Source organism: Panthera pardus, unplaced genomic scaffold (genome assembly GCF_024362965.1).
Source record: "Panthera pardus isolate Hobbes unplaced genomic scaffold, ASM2436296v1 HiC_scaffold_8, whole genome shotgun sequence".
NCBI lineage: Eukaryota > Metazoa > Chordata > Mammalia > Carnivora > Felidae > Panthera > Panthera pardus.
The window spans coordinates 25,000,426-25,023,309 of NW_026527013.1; the positions used below are offsets into that span (position 1 = coordinate 25,000,426).

At 42.6% G+C, this 22,884-nt stretch overlaps 1 protein-coding gene across 6 annotated transcripts in view; it reads right to left on the minus strand.

Annotated features, from left to right (window-relative positions):
• The window catches only part of ARHGEF3 (Rho guanine nucleotide exchange factor 3), a 305,569-nt gene that overhangs the window by 34,604 nt on the left and 248,081 nt on the right, over positions 1-22,884 (minus strand). For 5 of the 6 annotated variants that reach the window (XM_053897823.1, XM_019469998.2, XM_019469997.2 and 2 more), the window contains one exon: positions 8,424-8,531. In XM_053897823.1, coding sequence (XP_053753798.1) covers positions 8,424-8,531 — 108 coding nt within the window. Of the gene's footprint in view, positions 1-8,423; positions 8,532-9,412; positions 10,071-22,884 lie in introns of those variants that run through there. The other variant, XM_019469999.2, reaches the window with a different exon arrangement.

Below are 22,884 nucleotides of genomic sequence, written 5' to 3' on the forward strand. Positions count from 1 at the left end.
TTCACTCATTAGCAAACATCAGACACATCTTTGAATTACTTGGACCAAATGGCTCCTTGGGGGACCTCCATTAGGATGACTGATAGGAGGAGAAAAGCAGCACAGTGTTGCCTATAAAAGCAAAAGATATGGAATCAGCCTAAAGTGACCAATGGGGAATAATTAAATAAATTACAATGCAACCACAAAATGGAATATTACATATTTGTTAAAAACATTCTTTTAAGAAAAGCTTAGTGATAATGGGAAAGTCTCACTTGTAGAGTTAAGTAAGAAAAGGAAGATCTCTATTTAAAAAAACAACATGTTAATAGATGTTGCCCCTAAATGGTGGGCTATGGATCATTTCCATTTTCATCTCCATACTTCTCTACATTTATTTTTGAGGTTTTCAATAAGAGATATGAACTAAGAAAAAACAAAATCAGTAAACAAATGTGCAAGACCATGAACAGGGAGTTTGAAGTGGTGCTATAAACATAAAATCATATTTGGATTTGGTTCAGATTAATGCACGTTAAAAACATGATAAGAAGGCACCCAATCAACTCACAATAAAAAAAATATATTGAACCCCATAGACTCAGTGCAAGAAGTCACTATGTAGCTGAGAGAGATTCTAACTAGAATTAATGAAAAGCTGGAGAAAATATTCGGTTCAGGTGTGGGGAAAATATTGTACAATTTTCTCAGTGCAAACTAAAAATTAGGAAGCCTTCCAGAGACTTGGGGCAGCAGCTCAACCTCTTCATTAGACACCATAAAACAGCTTTTGCACAATAATGTTAATGATACAATATTCCACAAGCTGAAATGGAAATGATGACTCTCCCTGCCACATAGACAAACAAACAGTAAGTAGCAACACTGAGGTGTGATGCTCCAGACCAAAACTCTGGCCATTATTTTTAGATCCTGGCAAACTACAGGCTTTATTATGACCAAGCTGACTTTTTGCCGAAGCTGACTACATGAGAGCCACAGGGAAAACCGTACAGGATCCCAGAGACAGCACTTACACGTGTTACTTAGAACACATTTCTCAACCTTCAGGTTCCTCCCCTATGAGTGGTGGTAAATCCCACCTTGCATCATTATGGAAAAGGTGAAATGAAGCCACGAATGTAAAGTACTTTGCACAGAACCTGTCTCATTGTAAATACTCAACTACTGGAAGTTGTTATTGCTAAATAAAAAATGACAAGCTTTAGATTACAATAGTCAACTAGGATAGTGGTCTAACTATCACTCCAGGAATAGTAAAGACCAACAGGAAGTAAGGAGCTCCTGTTGATGTGGAATACGGTTATTTCTTAGCATCCAGACTGCAAGGCAGTGTGATTTCTGGTTGCTTCCTCCAACACACACACACACACACACACACACACACACACACACACCCCAAGCTTGTTTCCATATCTGCTAAATAACTTAGGACCAAAGACTTTTTGTCAATTAAAGAAAGTGTATGACCTCGGACCAAGAGACTAAGTTTGAGGTCTTTGGAGAGGAAAATCATGGTTTTGAATACATGGAATTAAGCACATGTATTGGGGTACTCTACTTCTTTCTCATAGCTAGATGGCATCACTCTTCTCCCACTCCTTCCTCAAACCTGAAATGCCCTCCTTCCTTTCTCCCTCTCAGCTCTGAGTCATTCCAGGCCCAACACAAATCCTTGCACCCTTTCCAGGCAGACTTCCTTTACCTGCCCCCCTCTCTTCCCAACCTGTCCATTACTAGTTCTCTCTCTAGCATATTTTATCACACAAGGTTTTAAAATCTTACCCATTTTTATCTGATTGCAAAGATAATATACAATTATTTAAAGAATTCATGCATGATAGAGATATATAACGTAACAAATAAAACTCAATAGACCCAGACTGCTTATTCATTCTCTACTGATTTCTAATTCTTATGTAATAGGAGAAAAAGGAGAACATAAGACAGAAGACAAAGGAAATGTCAACATCTCTTATACTTGCGTTCCTGAGAGATAACCACTATAAGAATTTGATGATGTTCCTAGCTTTTTTCTAACCATACATTATTGTGGGTGTGTATTATTAGTTGGGATACAATGGTTTGGAATTTCCTTTTTTATAACTTGCTGATATATCTTAGACAACTGTAACCAGTAGATTTTATCCTTCTCAAGAGCCCTGTCTCCTTTTGCATACTGATGACCTCCCCCAACAAGTCTAGAGCATAATAAACAACACAGTAGAGATAATGAATGATGGAGAACACTAATATATCCCATTTTCTGTTGCATCTGGGTGAAATAAAATACTTTTCAGATCTAAGGGCCGGGGAATGTGGTTACCAAAAACCCTTCCTAAGCCACAACAATCCTCCCTGAGGGGATAGAAGTGGGAGAGGGGCTGATATTCTATTGTGAAATAGCCCAGTTATTATATAACATTACTACATGAGCACCCACTGCCACCTCCTGGAGAGCCCCAAGGAAAAGCAATGGCCAACTATTCTAGTAATAAATGCAGTGATAATAGTAACGGCTAATTTCTGAGCACACCCTAAGTGACGTGTAGTGCTAGGCATACAAAGAAAAGTAAGAGACAAACTTGGTCTGCATGGAAAGCCATGGGACCCCTGGGAAGGGCCATCTTGTGAAGATGTCATAGAAAAATAGAAAAACTGACAAAAGAGAGGGACAAATGTGACTATGAGTCTAGAACCAGGATGCACAGAGGAGTAATTCCACCCAAGACAGGTATACATCAGGAAGAGAGGCCTGACTCCAGTGATATCAGATGCCCTGACTTCACATTTTTTTTAACCAGAATTCCACTTTAGGGAATATTATGTAAGGAAAGGAAGAAATAGAGACACATATAAGATTTGCGATCCGGATGTTTAAAGCAGTGTCATCTATGATGGTAGAAAAATGGAAACAACTTAAATGTTCAACAGAAGAGTGAATCAATACCTGGTATATCTTTTTGATGAAATACTGTATGAATTCATTAAGAATTGAGTCTGAAAAATATTTAATGACACGAAAATGTATTTTCATACTGTAAGGTTATTTTATACTGTTAAGACAAAAACATGTTAGAAAATAGTATATACAGTATGATTATTATTTTGTTTTTTTAAAAAAACACGTGCAGGTATATAGTAAAAGACTGTCTGAGTGTGTGCCAAAATGTTAATATAAGTTTTTTTTAGTGATGGGGAGATGGGATTATAAGTGAACTTTACTCCCTTTTCTGTGTTTCTCTGTATTTTTCAATTTAAAAAAGATGTTATATAATCAGAAAAGAAAGCACAATTAGAAGGTACTTTAAAAAAAATAGGACAAAAGCCCTCAAAAGACATTCAATACAGGTTATTTGATAATTTAAAAATATTCACATCCAAAATATCCATTAATAGGAGAATGGCTATGTAAAACAAGACACATCAAGACACTGGAATAATATATACTTGGCCCATTAAGATCACATTTTCCAAGCATAACTGTGATATATTACTTCCCTGAAGCCATAACAAAATTCTGATCCAGCTAAATGACAAAGAGGGGGATGCAAATAAAAGAGATGGAAGAAAGAGATTCTGCGGGCAAAATGCAAAAACAAAACAAAACAAAAAAAGAAAAAAAAAGACATAAGACCAGAAGTATTAGAAGAAATAAAGATAGTTATTGAACTTTAATGAAAGGTACAATTCCCCCAAGAGGCTGTAACAATGATGAAGAGGAAACCTTTCTACCCCTATCTGTATAGCTTGGAACTATGTTAGGCCAAGACCCATAGAAACCCTAGAGAAACTGACCATGCACAGTCCCCCACAGAAGAGTTCAATCCAAGAGTGAACAGATGACACAAAGATAATGCTGGGTACACTGTGACTAACACCAAATGAGGCTCAGGGTATGTAAGGTATGTGAATATACCTAGAATAACAGTGGAAGGAAATTATTAAAATATTAACAGGGGCTGTTTGGAGTGGAATCTTTTCTCTTTCCCCTTTTTTGTATTTTTCCACAATGAGCATATACTCTTATAATGGAAAAGAAATGAAGCTCATGTTCAGAGAGAACGTAGGTCTCAACCACAGCATTGTGAGCACAGCATTCCACAACACGCACTGGACCCAGCTCAAATGCGTCTAGCAGCTGTGTGGAGCCGGGGGCAGGCACGGCTCAGCCACCCGCCCCCGCCTGCCTGAGCAGCGCTCACTGTCCTCACTAAGCAGGAGGGGCGCACGCAGGCCCCTTTAGCGCTGGGCTGGCATGTTCTTCCCCAGCAGACCAGCAAGGAGATTTTTAGGCCAAGAGGGATGCAGACATCTGTGCTCTAGTCTATCAGCAGCAGTAACTTCCCAGTCAGACACAGACGGAAGGCCAGGCAGACGGCTGTCCCTCTTCAACCTCCACAAATGCTGTCTTTGTGCTGAGGCCCGAGCCCCCCGTCCATCTGGGGCACAGGGGAGGCAAGAGAGAACAAGTCCTGCAGTGTCTTGTCGAACTGTTGCTGCCAGAGCCACTCACATTTGTGGTCGGGGTTTTAACCTTTTTGGAAAAGGGTGCCAGCCCCGGGCTGTCCTGATATCCTTCTGGGCTAACCTGTGGTCTCCCGGGGAGCCAGAGGAAGGACTGCCAAGTGTTCCATTATTGATGAAAGGATTGTGTTTAGGTGTTCGGGCCTAAGTCATCTCTTCTCCTATAATAAAAGGAACCCAACCTCAGACATAACTGGACACTAAAAGAGATATATATGTCTCTATGAGGCCAGGTGCTACGGACAAGGGATACTGTGACAGAGAACCAAGCTGCTCTGTTACAGTCTCAAGTTGTTTCTGGAAGGAGAAGAGGAATACATAATACACGCCTATGAGTAAGGAATGAATGCTGAGAGGTTTGGGGCAGCCCCTATGCCACTCTCCTTGCTCTCTGTTCCTCCCCTTTTAGAATGTGCATCAAGACACCTGCATACAAAATGGAAGAGGACGTGAAGTTGGCCTACTGAGTACTCCTTTGGGGCCTCCTCCCCCTGCCTCTTCCTCTTCCCTGCTCTTCAGGCCACATTAGCACCCTATCCCAGTTTAGCTGGAGAGGGAAGCAGTAAAGTCACGGAGCAATTACTGGGATGCAAGGACTGGAAATAATTCTGCAAAACATGTACTATATGCACCAAGGTGACCAACAGGGAGATATGTGGGGGGCAAGACAGCATTCTCTATGCTTTGCAGATCGTCTTGTAAACATGGCTGTCTAACTCTGCTCACAGATTCAGGGGCATATTTCTATTCGCTGACCCCTCCCCGCTCCAAGGACACACTCACAACAGAAGGACAATGCTCAAGTTCTCTCTGTGTCCGTGTGCGTAATCACTGTGAATAACAGTTCTGCTTCTGCCAGGTTGTTTCTGTCCCATAAATGGAGCCTGGAGCTAGCTATTTACCATGATATTTGAAAAAAGTAAATTAAAAAATTATTTTGCCAAAAAAATTCTTTGAGGTTTTAGAAACCAATTTCCACATGTCAGATTCCTCCCTCAGGTCTGGCTTTCTCATCCTTGTTTGGCCTCAGTGTGTTGGATTTCAGACATGGCTTGATTTCTTTCTGTCCCAGTTCTCTAGGTCAACGCAAATTTTCAAGGTGATCAGATATTTCCTGAAGTGTTCCCTGTGTAGGATCCATGTAGGACAGAGGTGGGAGAAGAGGAATAAAGGTTGCCCGGGAAGCCAAAGGAAAGATTTTGAAGGTTTGACAATAGAGGATCGTATAGCAACATGCAGTCAGGCCTGGGCTGTGGTGGGAGGCATAGACGAAACTATATTCTAGATAGGAGCACAAACATGGAGTCTATAGGCCAGGCAAAGTGATGCTAGTGAATCAAGGGGTTGATGTTGGAAGGATAATTGGGAGATGTGGGGACATCTGTAGGTGACAGTTGGCTAGCTACCCAGGTCTAGCTCATTACTGCCATGTGGCAACACAGGACCAGCACTGCCAAGCCTTTCAATTCTTTAAAAGAAGCCAGAACTCCAAATTCTTATATGGATTGTTTGGATTCTTATAAGTTAGCTGTAAACACTACACAGCCAAACAAAACACAACTTGAGGGACAAGTTGTCCCATAAATCTACTAGAAGGAACTCTGTCCAGGATGTAAGCAACATGAGGGCAGGATGTAGAGCTTTGTGCTTGATGAGGGCCCACTCAATGCTTACAGCATGAGTGAGGACCTTCCCAGGGAAGAGGTTTGACTGTCCAAGGGGGGCCAATGGGAAGAGATGGCTGGCAACATGGAGGTCTCGTAATCAAGGGAGGAAATAATTAGAGAGCGAACTTGAGCCCCAGCCACTTGGATGGAAAGGAAAGGGTGAAATGGCAGTAGACAGACTAAAGAATTTTCAAAAAGCAGAACTCAGCGAAAGACCAGATGTGCAGGACTAGGGCGGTGATGAATCTTCCAGGGGAAGCCTGTGATGAACTTGGCCAGAGGGCTCAGGGACTGGTCATGGGGGAGAGAAGGTAAACACATTTTTCTTCACTAGCTTCAAAGCCCTTCATCTGGCTCCCCTAGATGACCTTATTTTTTTTTCTTCTCTATTCTCCCACAAAGGGGATCAGGGGATAACCAAGGGCCCAGAGGCCCAAGCACCGAGAGAAACAGAGACAAACCTATAGCTAATTAGGTGATAATGCATTCATTCAGGAGAAACTGAGGAGAGCTAACAGGGGCATGGACAGGGCAGGAAATAAGCACTGAATAAGGACAGCATCCACAGGGAAATGGCAAGAACAGCTTGGGCTATGCAGAATCATGACATGTTGGCTGAACGGTGCAGAAGCAATGGCAGGAAGGGGTGAGGGAGACCTAAGACAGTTCTTGAATCATAGATTTTCATAACATAGGATATGCCTTGGGTTCTGGTCCACAATTTTCTTAATAACTTGGAAAGCCAAGATAAAAATACGGCTAAGCAAAAGTATTCAGGACAAGTAAGAAATGGCAGACTCAAGACTACTCAGCTAAGCAAGGTAAACCTTTTCATGGCATGACTTTTGTTGGTTTCAGTCTGCAAAAGGATTTTTATGATTATCAGATTTGGTCCCAGGCCTTAGAAAATCTCAGTTTTCACCTTAAAAGATAAACTTTATTGGGAGTTTAGGAACAACTATAGCCACTTGTTTACCAAAGAATTATTATAGTAGCTAATGTCTACTACTTAGCCAAGTAATTAGTAAATTAGTGATTGCTACCAAAGGGCTTAGTATAGTTTTGTTAGCAAAATAGCCCTTTTAATGCACTGTCTTATAAATACTAGGGACTTTAATTTTTTTAATGTTTATTTTTTATTTTACTTTTTGAGAGAGAGAGAGAGAGAGAGAGAGAGAGAGGGAGAGAGCGTGTGTGTGAGCAGGGGAGGGGCAGAGAGAGAGAGGGAAACACAGAATTGGAAGCAGGCTCCAGGCTGTGAGCTGTCAGCACAGAACCCGACGCGGAGCTTGAACTCACAAACCGTGAGACCATGACCTGAGCCAAAGTTGTATGCTTAACCAACTGAGCCACCTAGGTGTCCCTAAATACCAAGGACTTTAAGTGTACTATCTTATAAATATTTACAATGATTCTATTCTAAAGAAGCTGGTGGCATCATCTCCAATTTACCCATTAGGAATAAAAGCAAGATCTAGAGATGTTATGTCACCTGCCCAAGGTAACAAAGTCTCTGAGTGACAGAGCCACGGTCAGAACTGAGGTACTGTGCTAAGCCTCCAGGGCCTTTGTGCTAAGCATGGAATCAGCAAACATTTTCTGCACAGGGGCCAGATGGTAAATATTTTGGGCCTTGTGTGCAATATGGTCCCTGCCACAACTCCCCGACTGTGCCACTGCAATGCAAAAGCAACTATAGACAATACATAAATATTTAGGCATGTCTGTTTTCCAATAAATCTACTTACGGACACTGAATTTGAATTTCACATGATTTTCTAGTGTCATGTAATATTATTCCTCTTTTGACTTTCGCTCCAGTCATTTTAAAAGGAAAAACTATTCTTAGCTTGTGCACCATAAGAAAACAGGGAGTGGGCTGAATTTTTCTCCCCAAGCTATAGTCTAAGCACTAGGCTCTCCTACCCTCCAGCTCAGGTCTAGTTTTCTTAGAGATTTTAGGACAAAACCTGTGAGTGTGCATATGGATGGGGTACAGGACTTGGAGGAAAGACCTGACTCCTCAAGTCAGCCCTCAAAGGACTCCATCTGACCCCAGTTTACAATTTGAAAACAAATATTTCTTCCTTTTAAGTTCCCTTACTTGCTCCCTTCTGTTGAAATAAGCACTGATTCAGATCTAAGGGGAGGTTCTGGGTAGGACAGGAATGTCCCCTCCTGCACAAATGGTTTTCTGCAAACACAAGCCCACCGTGTCCTTCTTACCTGCAGGGTTTGGCTGAAGCGTTTTAACGGTGTGGACTTCACGGGTGGGATGAGGTTTGCTAGCGATGTGACTCTGGAAAGGGGTTTGACCCGTTTATTACTAGGCTCCTACAGGGTTAAAAAAAAAAAAAGAAAGGAAAATGTCAAGGTTAATTACAGACGACATAACTCCACCACACACTCCTGTCCCAATCCACACTGGCTGCACACAATCTGTGGAATGTAAACAGTGTCCCATCTCTCTCCAGCTGTGTGGAGGTGACCTGGCTCAGGAGCCAGGAAAGGGGAAATGGCAGGGGGACATCAACAAAAGCGGCCTCTGAGCAGACAGCAAATGGACAGGGTCTGCCCCTTACTCCTCACACCCAATATCTGACAGCTTTTTAATTCAGAAGCTTCCACTCAGAATCATTTCCCCCAATGCTTCCTGTAGAGAAAAGCTGCCTCAAATTTCCCATCTAATGACCTTGTCAGGCAGTTGTGTTTTGATGCTTCTGGTTTCATCTTTTTAAAAACGTTTTTCCTACCTTGCCTGAAGCCGCTCTCCAAATTTCTTTTATGCAATGGCTTTTCTAAAGCACAAGGAATGTTTGATTTTTTAGTTCACTAAATTAAAAAAAATTTTTTTTAAGGAATTTCTTCTATTACTAGGCCTTTTAAAAAGCATCTTTGTACCTACAGTATATTTGAAATGCACATATGAATATTTATAAAAACAACCAGCAAAAGAAAATGTACAGAGAGAAAACTGCACCATGGGCATCGGTTTTTATAATTCATATAGTCACAAGTTTTGAAAATCACCTCCACATAAAACATGCAAAATAAAACTTGCAAATCTGCAAAGTTACCCCAAACCAAGCAGATGGGTGAGAGGGAGCCTACCCATTTCAGTGACTTTGCAGATGAGAATTACATAAAAACGACAAGCTGTGAGAAAGAAGGACATGACAGACAAAACATTTTACAAAGACAAAGAGACCAGTTACCCTTGCCTTCCTAAGCTCCATCTGACCTGCAGTAGATGCCGGACAGCACATGAAGACACCAAATTTTGATGGAAAAAGCCAAACTTGCCAATTGTTGTAGCGAACCTCAACCATTTCCAGAGGGAGCCTCAAGATGCTCATCTTTCTTTTTCAGCCATTGCTTTTAAAGTTTCGAGGGTTAAACCAGAACTTCAGATTCTCCAGGGCATCCCTGCAGGGTGTTTTGAACATAGTAGGTGCTTGGAAAAATCTTGCCTGAATTTGGAATTTTGCCGAGAAACTCTCATGTCATTTTGTGCCTTTGCTGATCTCAGGTATCAGAAGCCTCCTTGGAAATAGACCCAACCTTTTGGGCATTTAGGTAGAAAAGTAATTAAAAGACCAAAGAAAAAAAAAGTGCAAAATAATTCCACGATGCTGCCAGGATTCACTTCATGATTTCTCGAAGCAGTGAAATACTTTTCCAAGACAGAGAATGAATCAGGGCTGCCGGGGACCTCTCCAGCTTTCTGGCATGCTAAGCTGAACAGACAGTAGGAAACTCTCTGAACACTGGGAAGGCTCAGTTCCAAAATGCAAAGGATGAATCTCTCAATATGAGGGACATCACGTTTACTATTGTTTAAGGGCTGAAGAAAAAGATCCAATAGCCCTTCTGCTTCCAGGTGACAGTGTCCTTCAGGATGCTTCCTGTCCAGGGCCTGGCTTCTGAGCATCTGTGCCCAGAGAAGGATTTTTAAAATATTTTTTACGTCACAGCTGCATCATCAGCAAACTAAATCCACACACACACACACACACACACACACACCCTCTTGAGCATCCCCTGAATTTCTCTATATAAAACTCTTGCTTCGGGCTGGAAATGCCAGAGTTGTGATATCACCACCTTTGGTGGCACAAACTGCATTGCAGCAAACGAGGAGGTGAGGGATTTCACAGGGCAGCAGGACTTGGTCTCAGATGATCCTGCAGGCACCTCTGAGCCTGGAGACTCATCGCCAGATTTTTAATGGCTAAAGGTGCTGGATCACAGATTCTGTATCAGAATGGGAAAGCTGAAGGGCAAACGCCAATTGGGTTCTCCCGCTTTAAAAAGGGGCAGGGAGCATTGCACGCTTGGCGGGATGGGGGAAGGTTCAGTTCTGTTCCCCTTGCTGTATCATCTTTTCTAAGGTTTTGCTGACTTTGCTGTCCATTTCATATGACCCAGTCGATGGGTGTTTCCTACGCAGTTAGGAGATACATGCACACTGCAAATGCCAGCCACTCTGCAGGCTGTATGCCGCGCTGCTACATGAGATTGTAATTAAAACTCCTTTCCTAAGGCATTAGCCATTTGGAAGTAAATAGCAGGCTGCTCTCTGGCAATCTGACATTCCCGAGTAACGAACAATTGAACCAGAAACTGTTGCTGCCTGATTTAGGGCTGTGATGTAGCAAAGCAGGCAGGTACAATTTTAAAACCAGAACATTTGCAGGTTATTGGATCTATTGAGGAGGCTTTATGCCTGACCCACATGAGCAAAGTATGAATTATGGTTTCTCCTTGAGGGCTTCAGTGAGAATAGGAGATTAAAAAAATTCTTGGCCTAATTTGATTTTTCTTTTCCATTTACTCAGTATGTCTCCAGCTGCATTTTACTGCTATCTAAAAAGAGCCCTCAGGGAAAATGTTTCCAGATTCTAGGTAAATAGCTCTACTGAAAACCAGCAAATGCAATTCCAAGGATGCTTTCGGGCTTTACAAAGAGATGACAGAATACAACCTGCAGAGACAACTCAGCTGCCAGACCAAGCTGGGCAAGGTCAGTGCTAAGCCCAGAAACAAGATATCTGTTTCAAGTGTGGACACTAACCCCACCATGCAGTTTTAAGACAGAGAAGGAGGGCATCTCACTAAAAAGGTTAAAAAGAAAACAGAAAAAAGAAAAAGGCATTGAGTATTGTGTGTTGGCAGTATTTTCTGAATGAAAAAGTTTGCTTCATTTTTTCTAGGTCTTACAGGGTTTTTTTGTTTGTTTTTCTTGTCTTATTGCACCAGCTAGGACCACCTGTATATTATTGATTACAAGCTGAGACAGTGGGTACACTAGGGTAATTCTTGATTCTGATGTGGTTATTATGAAGATTTCATCATTATGAATTGTGTTTGCTGACAGTATGAGAGAGATACCCTTTATCAAGGAGAAAGAATTCCATTCTATGCTAAGTTTGCTGTGAATTTTCATAACGAATGAATATTGACCTTTATCAAATGTTCTCTGTTTATCTTTCCAGAGGACAAGGAAAGGGAAAAAAAGAAGGGAGAGGTGGCGGGAAGGGAAGGAGACAATGAAGAAAGAAGCATGGAGGTCACATATTTTTGTAAATGAATTAGCACAGCAATTTAAAACATCTCTTGTGGAGTCAAAGCATCAGAGACTCTTAAAAACTGAGAACAAACTGAGGGTTGATGGGGGGTGGGAGGGAGGGGAGGGTGGGTGATGGGTATTGAGGAGGGCACCTTTTGGGATGAGCACTGGGTGTTGTATGAAAACCAATTTGACAATAAACTTCATATATTGAAAAAAAAATAAAATAAAACATCTCTTGTGCTTGAAATACAAGCAAAGGGGAATAAAGCACTCAATGACATTTCATTTTTAATGTGAGATTTTATTAAACGATTTTCATATTCCTTCCCTAGGGGAGACAGGGAAGTCTCCTCATTCTTATCTCTTCCCTCTCCTCATTCTTATCTCCCAATAGGTAAAAACCAAAGCAGATTATATGCATGTAAGAAAGTGCCTATCATATCAATATGATCCAGCACAACTTTTTATTCCTTCAAAAATTATTCCATTCTAATAGACGTGGCATATAGCAAACCATCACTCATTCTCCCTGTACTTCATTTTTGCAGCTAGGGTAGGGTTGGGGAGCAATAGAAGGGTCTTCCTTATCATGTTTGTAGCTGCCCTGAGACTACCTTCACTTAGCCACAAACTCAGCCCAAGAGGGTGAGAAAGGACTGACCACTCTACTGCAGGACAACACTGCTCTTGCTTGTTCCACACCTGATGAGAATCGACTGTGCTAGCAGATGCTTTCGCCCATAAGTTAATGGACTCAGAAAAGTCTTTCAAATGTTTGAAAATACCAGGGAAGCCTTAGGCAGGGCTCCATCTGTGTGACAGAAGGTGTGCTGGGAACTGCACACCCAAGGGTCATGTTTAATCCACTCAGTACCCCTCTAGGAGGCTTTCACCATCCTTACGTTAAACAGGAAGTTATAATTTCAGACTGATTGAGAAGTCCTAGCATTATGAAATAATAATAATAACAACAACAACAACAACAACAACAACAATAGTCTCATATTTATTGCAGGGACTCCCCTTAATGCTTTATAGATATCTACTAGTTTATTCCTCCTAATAGCCCTGAAAGGTAGCTACTATTATGAGGCAAAAGATGAGCAATGTGCTTAAAGTCACTGAAAAAAGGTGGCCAGGATTTAAACCTAGCAGGCTGGCTTCAGAGCCAATGCCTTACAGCTTGGTGTAAGGGGCCAGATAGTAAATATTTTAGGCTTTGTGGGCATCTAGCCTCTGTCATGATTACTCATCTCTGCCATCAGTCTTAAACAGTATGTAAATAAATGAATGTGACTATGTTCCTTGAAACCTTTATTTAGAGATTAAAATTTGAATTCCATATAGTTTTTACATGTCACAAAATATTATTCTTTTGCTTTTTTCAACCATTAAAAATAGAAGCCATTCTTTTCTAAGGAAGACCAGAGGAAGTAGGCTATATTTGGCTTGTGGGCCACAGTTTTCAGACCACTGCTCAACACAGCTGCTGGCTCCTGGGTCAGTGGTCCTTAACCTCAGCTTTTCTACTGTAACATGCCCAAGGATTCCCAGGTACAGCACCCTCCCAAGGCACACTTAGATAATCATCAAGTTCTGGAGAGGGCACAGGCTTGATTTGCTTATTCTTTCTGGAGCTAGCTAAACAGGGTCCTCCCCTGGTAAGCAGGAGATATATCTGACTTATCTTTTATGTGAGTAAACCCTATCCTACTACATTTTATTGTCTTAACTTTCCAAATAAATCAGCCCAAACATGACACAAACTTTCCCTGACCATTGATGGTTACAAATAAGGGACAAATAAAATAATAGGATGCCTGGGATCTGTTTCACAGTAACACAGGGATAGAGAGGGGGGATGTGTAGGAAACAAAGCTGATCACAGGTTGGTAATTGTCAAAGCTGGGGGCTGCGCACGGGGGACGCAGTATGCAGTCCTGCCTGTGGTACGCAGTAAAAATGCTAGATGATACAAAGGCTTATTTTAATGGACAGAGAACCATTTTGCAAATGTATCAGTGAGCAGACAGATGCCATCAAAGATCTGTACTTCAGACGTTAGTGAGGGCCTAGTGACAAAGGATACTGAAAGAGTCAGATGCTAAGACATTATCTAAAATTGAACATAATTAGAAGAAACTTGGTAAAATGAAAAAAAAATCCCACTACTGAATTTCAGTAATTTTCAACTAACATAGGCCATAATAGGGAAGGGTCCATGTAGCTGGGAAATCAAAGGCTAAGAGAGCTACCTTGAAACATTCAAACTTAAAGATGAGCAAACTGATGGAGAGGCACCGACCCAGCCACCAGACTCCCTGAAGTCTGCTTTATGCTACTGACTGGTGTTTTATTTGCTCTCATTAAAAAAGCTATCAACAGGCTGCCAATCGCCAGACTCCATGACATAAAACATTCTGGTAGAGTTCAAATCAGATGTAGAAACATACAGAGAAAATAGGAGCCATTCAAGGTTGGACTGCCCAGGGAGGGGAGACCTCTGTTCTGTTGGATTTATTTTAATCTGTGAGTATACTTTCCGTTTCCCAATTCTGCCTCCCAATGTATATTTTTCTCTCCATTTCTACAACAACACCATCTTCTACTAAGAAGGCAAAGACCTCCCATCCTTGTTAGATCCTCCCTCCTACTCTGCCTCTCTCCAGCCAAATAAATGTAAACTCATGACTACCTGACTGCTTGACTTTACCACCCCCATCCTTAGGACCAAAGGCTGGCTCATGCTGTCTTATGGTTTATGCCCAAGATTCTCACCCTTCAAAACTTCTAAGCCACCACAAATATTATGGTGTTCTCACTTATTTTGACACCTCCTATTGCCAAGGCCTCCCCACCCTTTCAGGGTTTCTCACTGACTTGCTGGCCAATTCTTTTACTCTTGCCTGTGCCCCCTCCAAGTCCTAGCTTTCCTTCAGGTGGCTCCACTCCTCCCCTTTGGGGGACCAGACAGCCTGCGTTGTACCTTGTCCCTCAAAGACAAGATATTCCTGCAGGTTCTCCTTCTAGATAATGTTTTTCTAACTAAATGATTGAAAATGAATCACATTAAAAAAATCTATCTATCTATCTATCTATCTATCTATCTATCTATCTATCCATCTATCTATGTCTGGCTATCATACATTCTAGCTGCGTGACCTTGAGCAAGTTACCTACCCACAGTTTCTTCAACTGAAGAATAAGGAAAGAATTCTCTTATAATGCAGTAGTGAGAATTGTGGGTAAGAGCTATCATTTAATTCTGTAAGAGCTTATAATCTGTGTCAGGTTTACATGGATTTGCTCATGGCATCTTCAGAACATCCAGTGAGAGAACTAATACCATTATTTTCATTTTATAGATGAGTAAGCTGAGGTTCCATGAGCATAAGTACTTACACAGGTCACCTATCTCAGGTGGCAGAGGCAAGATGTGGATCCTATCTCAGACCACACACCTCAGCTACACTATTCCAAAAAGCTACAATATTCCAATAGCTACACTATTCCAAAAGACAATGATAATGAGTGCAAAGCACAGTGCCTTGTGAAAAGCAAGCTTTCCATGAACACAGCCTAAAATCGAACTCACAAATTGGTATGTTTTTACTAGATTATTTCTCCTCCCCTTCCCCCTTGCCACTAAGAACAGGTGAATTTATCTAATCACCCAGTGTATGCATTCTCTTTTTTAAAGAAACTGATCTTGAAGTAATTTTAGATTTATAGAAGAGTTGCAAGAATAGTGCAGAATGTTCCGTGTACTCTGTACCCCCCTTACCTGAAGTTAACATCTTACATAACCATGGCACATATATCAAATCTAAGATATTAACACTGTTACAATAACATTAACCAAACTATTAAAGGATTCACTAGAATTTCATCAGCCTTCCCACTAATGCCATTTTTCTGTTTCAGGATCCAATCCAGAATCTCACATTTATACTTCACTGTCATATATCTACAGTTTCCTCTAATCTGTGACAGTTCCTTGGTCTGTATTTCATGACACTGACACTTTTGAAGAGTACTGGTCGATTATTTTGCTAAATATCTCTCAGTTTAGATCTGTCTGATGTTTTCTCACGATTAAATTAAGATTATGCATTTTTGGCAAGAACACATCAGAAGTGATGTGTCCTTTTTGGTACATCATATCAGGGTAACATTATCTTATTGCTGGTGATGGTAACCTTGACCACTGGGCTAAGGTGGTGTCATGGCTTCAACTGTATACCCCTAAAAAGATATGTGGAGGTTGTACCCCCAAACCTGTGAAGGTGACCTTATTTGGAAATAGGAACTTTGCAGATATAATCAGTTAGGATGACTTCATACTAGATTAGAGTATGTCCTAAATCCAATCACCGGTGTCCTTCTAGAAGGGAAATTTAAAGACATAAAAGGAGAAGGCAATGTAACGATGGAGGCGGCAACTAGAGTGATGTACCTATAAGCCAAAGCACACCAAGGACTGACAGCAAATACCAGAAGCTAGGAAGAGGCAAGAAAGGATTCCCCTGCAGGTTTCAGAGGGAGCATGGCCCTGCCAATACCTTGATTTCAGGCTTCTGGTCTCCAGAACAGTGAGAAATAATTTTGTTGTTCTAAGCCACCCAGCTAGTGGCACTTTGTTGCAGATGCCCTAGGAAACTAATACAGATGTTGTCTGCGGGATTTCTCCCAGTAAAGTTACTATTCCCTTTGTAATTAATACATACGTTGGAAGAGATACATTGTGACTACACGCATCCTTTTAAATCTAACTCTGTGACTGTTTACCCAGCATTTGCAAAATTGGCCTCACTGAAGTGTACATGTGTCACCCTTGGTGGGGGTGGGGGGGAGATGTTTCCTGACTCAACAGGGTGAACCAGAAGGCTGATCCAGGCAAAGTACCCAAGAGAGTCAATGTTGGCTGGGGCAGTCAAAGAGAGGGGCAGGTGATCAGCAGGCAGGGCACAGTGGACCACAGGGCCATTCAGGGCGCGGAGGCAGCAACGAGGAGGCCTTCAGAGAGCTGTTTGAGCAGGAGGACCAGGGCTATAGGAACATGAAAGGGAGCTTCTATGGAGTCTGCAACTGACTCTTCATCTTTGTTTTTTTGTTTTTTTGGTTTTTTTTTTTTTTTTGAAATAGAAAAAGACAATTATGAAATAATGGTTTCAACTCCAAAATTTCCATTATTTTTTTTTTCTCTGCTCTTTTCCCTGGCACAGAGCTAATTGACCTGGTGTCACCTGTTACCAGAAGTTGAAAGGCAAATAATGAGGCCCAAATTCCAACGGAAACCTGGCTTCATTGATTAGGCCAAATGCATTTCAAAATTATTGGTTTTCTAACCCACAAGGTGAGCAAAAGGTCTTCACACTCAGAACTACAATTTTCCTTTAGAGATTTTTATCAGTGGTTTCAACAAAAGGGCTACAGACTTTGTGGACTTTGACAAACCACCAGGAACAGCGCCCTGAAGGGGTCCTTGATACTTTGTCTCAGCTAATCTCAAAGATGGGGGCCACACCCTTGTGCTTATTCTCTCCTGCAGTCTTGTTGCCCTGCCCTGTGCATCCAAGGGAAATCTGATTTCCTCTTTGATGAAATGGCCCAACTTTCTCCATATCAGATGCTTTAAGAAAAACATCTCAATTTCTTTCAAAAAAAAAAAAAAAGTTGTGTGGGTTTTGTTCACTTATTTTTATTTTTGTTTTTGTATTTTTGCTTGCTAAGGAAGAGTCAGGAAAGTCTGGATAAATAAACCAGACCACTCTGAATTAGTTGGGTCTCATGGCCAAGCTGCAGACAGGGTATTGGATTTGCTATGTTGTGATTCCAACAATTTCTCCAGCCTACTCTCATGGAAATGCTAACCAGCAGATGACAGAGATGTCACAAGATGGTCTATGCAAATCCACAAATTAAACCATCAGCTCTCGGGGCCATAAAACTGAACAGACGAAGCTTGGAGAGATTCTATTTATTCTCTGAACATCAAGTCTTCTCTGCCCACGCCAGTTAGCACCTACAGCATCTGGCCAAAGTCTGCCTGTGAGGTGGTTGCTTTGGGGAAGCCTTGATGAAGGGGGAGGCATCAGGAGGCCATGTGACTAAGCTGAAACAATGCTGGCATGAGCCTCTGAAAGCCTGCTCCATCCCTGCCCCAAACACAGTCTCCCATAAAAAGCAAATAAAAAATGAGCATAGAAAGAAATCACACTTTATGATAACTTCTGTGGTCAGCCCGGCTTCGTTTCCTCCAGGCCTCCCTGCTTCCTTCAAGTCTACAACACATGCTGGCAAAATGCTGTAGTTCCCTAATGTGCGCATAAACTAAAATGACCAAGGGAAGGGGTGGTGTGGGGTGAGGGAGATGGATTTCAGCCAGGAGAAGCAATTAATTTTACTACAAACTCTGAGAGGGCTAATGTTCAGGGCAAACCATTTTGTTTCTGAGGGCAGACCTCAAGCAACTTATTATCTTTACTCTTCTGGTTACCATTGAATCTGTGCCCCTGCATTGGAGAATAACTGGCCCTGCTTGTCTGCCTCGGGGAAATTCATTTTTGCTGAATGACGGTGATGGGATGAAAAAAAGAAATGAACCTTGGGCAATAATTCAGTAAAATATGGGACTCTGAGAGCCGAAGCGGGCGGCAGCCTAGGTTACGAACGTAATCTCTTAGCAGTGCCAGTAAAATAAAACAGAACCACTGTTTCAGACACTGTATTTTTGGCAAACGTTTCACTCCTCAATTACTTTCAAAGATATTCGTTTCAGTCAACATTATAAGGGTAAGTCAACATTTGTCCTGGCAGCAAGCCCAAATTTGTTATTTTATTAGTCTGCTACTGGTTAAATTGGCCCAAGATTAAACACATCTAATAAATAGCCCTAAAATATTGGAGTTTAGTAGAAGACCACATTCAAATTCTCTTACACAGGATGTTACTATTAACCTTGGGCAGAGGAGAAATGCACACCCACACCCCAGTTAAGTTCCTTTTAGCAAACGCCAACCCATCGCCTGAAACTCATTTTGGTCATGCCCAGACATGGCACTATGGACCTTCAGAGAAAGAGGAAGCCAAATATTTAGCTCTCTCTGCGGTCCCTGATTCCACATCTGCCTTCCGAACATCAAGCAAAACTTTTACTTTCTTGAGGCAGACCAGGCCAGATGCTCAAGGCTGAAGCACTTCAAGAGTTTGGCCTCCTGAAAAAGGATAAGGGCTGCCAACAGAGTCACGCCTCTGTGGCCCTTAAGGGAAGGCCAGCTTTGGGCCCAGAAGGTATTTTCTCACGGTTAGATTCAGGTTATACATTTTTGGCAAGAATGCCACAGAAGTGATGTGCCCATCATGCCCGCCCATCCATAGGTCTAGAAAATGGGGTCAAAGCACACATCCCTGGTTGCAGAATGCCAACAAGGCACCTGGAAGTGGCAGTGTTGGCCTAATCACGGCCACAGGGCCCAGAGGAAGGCCTCTGTGATTCTGGGGTTTCACATTCAGTCATTTCCTACTGACTTCTTGGAAACCCTTGGGTGGGATACAAATTCTGCGTTTGTTGATCTCTACGAAAGGGATTCCCTGGCTTCCCCTTGGGCTGAGTTGGAGGGGAGGTGGAAAAGAATGCCACTGGGGATTTCAACCCTGCTTCAGGGTTTGGGAGCTGCTGTGTATAGGCTTCAAGAATACTTTAAGGATATTTGCAGAGGCTTCCCCAGAGTTTAGGAATAAGCTGCAGACTCTGCAGCAAGTCACAAAGTTCTTATCACTCTGGCCCAAAGAATGTGTTGATTCTTTGCAAAGGATCTAAGGATATAATATAAGCCAACCTTTCTGGCCAGAGCACAATGTCCTATTACCTCAGATCAACAATGTTACCTCCACGGGCTTAGTCTCCTCCTCTGTGTAGTTGGTGGGAGGCGGGGGGGGGGGGGGGGGGGTTGTGAGTCGGTGAGTCTCCTGCCTTCTCACAGGGTTTTTGGGAAGATGATATGAGATCATGTAGGTAATGTGCTTGGTACAAGCCTGCCCCATAAGTTGCTCCCTGTAAATATCAGATTATTATTGCCCTTACTTCTGATGCCCAAGGGAAGGTATAGTCCCTACCCCAGCCTGCTCTCCTGCCTTCATCCGTCCCTGCAGCACTAGATTGTACCCTGGGCCTCCCAAGGATGAAGCTGGAGCTCCGTGTTACCTGCCACACCACAATCTCACTAATGACATGTTCCTGCCACTACACCTCAGGCTGCTATGAGACCACATATTTTGATTCCACATTCCTGACCTCCCTTTCTTCCTGCAGCTTTATCATCTGTTTAGTCAAGCTCTGGCTGGATAGAGCAAAACTGGGAGTGGTTTGGCAAGATCCAAGGCTATGTAGGATGAGAGGAAAATAGCCATGAAATCCCAAGATAAGAACCTGAGTGAGTTAGGGAACGGAATCCAAGTGGGTCTTGAGGTCTACACCAAAACCCTCCTTCTTACCCAACATTGCTAAATTACGGGCTAGAAGAGCTGTGCTCCAATCTTGCCAGATCCCACTACTATGTGGGATTAGGCATTGATAGAAACTCTGAGCATTCAACCCATGTCAGGTGAGCAAGGTGGAATTTCTTCCCAAGATAACATGTTACGTTTGGCTTCCAGAAAGAACCATATAGACCCACTGGCATGTCCTCCCATCCACCTCTTTTCCTTTGAAGCTCAGAACTATCTTTACTTCCCAGAAATGGAAAAAGAAGTACAGAAATAAAAAAAAAAAAAGGATGCTCAGATCTTAATCTTGATGTCCCAAAGGAAGGACAGATTGTTCCAGCCAAATCTGGGATGATCAAGTACGTCTCAGGCAAGCAAAGCTGACAACCAGGTCTGCCATCTGACTAAAGACTAGGCTGGGACCAGGGATATACCTGCTGGGTAAAACCTACAGGGACATCTGACCAAGGGCACGGGGTATGCAGGATGAGAACACGGGCCCCCTCTCTTGGGGCCCAGTAAGCTTCTGTTTTTGACAAGAACAATATCTGAGCAGACGAGACTTGCAGAAATGCGGCCTCCAGAGAGAAACATAGGATACATTTGCCACACTCCCTGGTAACCCCCAGCTGTCCCTCCTAGCACAATTTATCCCTTCAAATCACTGGGTTCACGTTCATCCTCAGCAGCACATGCCTCCTGTTAGAACCAGGGAAGGTTGCACTTGGGGGTTTTAGAACAGTCTACTCTCAACTGAGAACAGAATACACTGAAATCTGATTATTCAAAATGGAAAAAAACTACCAGTGGCACAGCCACAAGGGGCTGACTGAATTGGGAATAAAATAAAAAAAATTTAAGCTTTCCTGTTTTCAGCTTTCAGCGACATCTTACCACCCACTGAGCAATGGTATGTAGAAAAATGAGGTACAGAGCATGCTGTTCAGGAAGCTGTGAGGTAGGTGATCTAAAATGGATTCATATGGCCTTTCTGTTGCCCCCACACACCCCAACTGGGCAGATGAATAGCTTCAAAATGTTATCCCTTGGGAGATGTGTGTTTGTGTGTGTGTGTGGGTGTGTGTGTGTGCATGCACACATGCACACGCATGCATGCACATGCACATGTGCGCACACACACAGAACACAAAACTAACTTTATTTGAGACAGTCTTCATTCTGTTGCACATTTTTCTTTTTTTTTTCTTTTTTTTTTAACATTTTATTTTAAAAAAAAAATTTTTTTTTTTTTAACGTTTATTTTATTTTTGAGACAGAGAGAGACAGAGCATGAACAGGGGAGGGCCGGAGAGAGAGGGAGACACAGAATCTGAAACAGGCTCCAGGCTCTGAGCTGTCAGCACAGAGCGCGACGCGGGGCTCGAACTCACGGATCGCGAGATCGTGACCTGAGCCGAAGTCGGACGCTTAACCGACTGAGCCACCCAGGCGCCCCAACATTTTATTTATTTTTGAGACAGGGAGAGACAGAGCATGAACGGGGGAGGGTCAGAGAGAGAGGGAGACACAGAATCTGAAGCAGGCTCCAGGCTCTGAGCCATCAGCACAGAGCCTGACGCGGGGCTCGAACTCACGGACTGTGAGATCATGACCTGAGCCGAAGTCGGACGCTTAACTGACTGAGCCACCCAGGCTCTCTGTTGCACATTTTTAATGACAGGAATTTAAAAATGCCCACAAACAATGGATTTTCCCCAAAGCTCATAACAAACACTGGCTCTCAGTGCTGTTCATTTGCAGCCTTGAAACATAGTGATTACGTGTTATTTCTAAGTCTGAGCAATTAATATGCTACCAGATGTATCATTATCTACAGCCTATTAAAATTCAGAAGCCTGCAAATTTGAAAAAGAGTGTGTCACACACAGGACAGAGGAGGCAGAGGCTCGGAGACCCGCTCAGCTCCCCACCTCACTTGAAGCTCATTTCAATCACAAAGTCGCAAGAGAGAAAATGAATAGACAATGGCAGTCGACTTAAAAGAGAAGTAGGTACAAACCTGTGATCTGTTTGGTTTTGTAAAAAAATGCTGGAGATTCAGTGGTAAGGGATGCAAGTGAAAGTTTCCAGAGAAGACAAAGGCAGTTTTGTGGTAAAAGAAAAATGTTATTTATTGTGGTAGAAAGGGGCGAAGTTCCCATGAGTCTTTCGGCTCAAGCCATCTAGAGATGGGAGGGCTCCTTTGGAAGGACCACATGGGGCCTAACCTGGCAAGAGTTCCCTGGAAAAGTTTCCCTAAGTACCCTCAGGGATCGAGGGAAAGTCTCCTTCACTGGCCAGGCGCTCCTGCTCCTCCTGCCCCACCATTTGGGGTCCGGCTCTGGGGTTGCTCCTGAATTTACAAAGCAGGGCTGCACAGAATGATGTCAGAGGCAGCAAAGCCTCCAGAATTGTTAGGAAATTGCATCCTGCGAGGTTCCCTACCTATACAGATGCTAGCAATTTTCTAGAAACAGAGAAGTCGTCCCATACCTGACCCAGGTATGACTCCTCTCTTCTGACTGTCAAATGGAGACAATGGGGAACCCCTAGGTGGGGAGGAGGAGACACCAAGAACCGTGGAGTCCCTCTGTTCCAGGTGCCGGTACACACACACTCATCTGTATC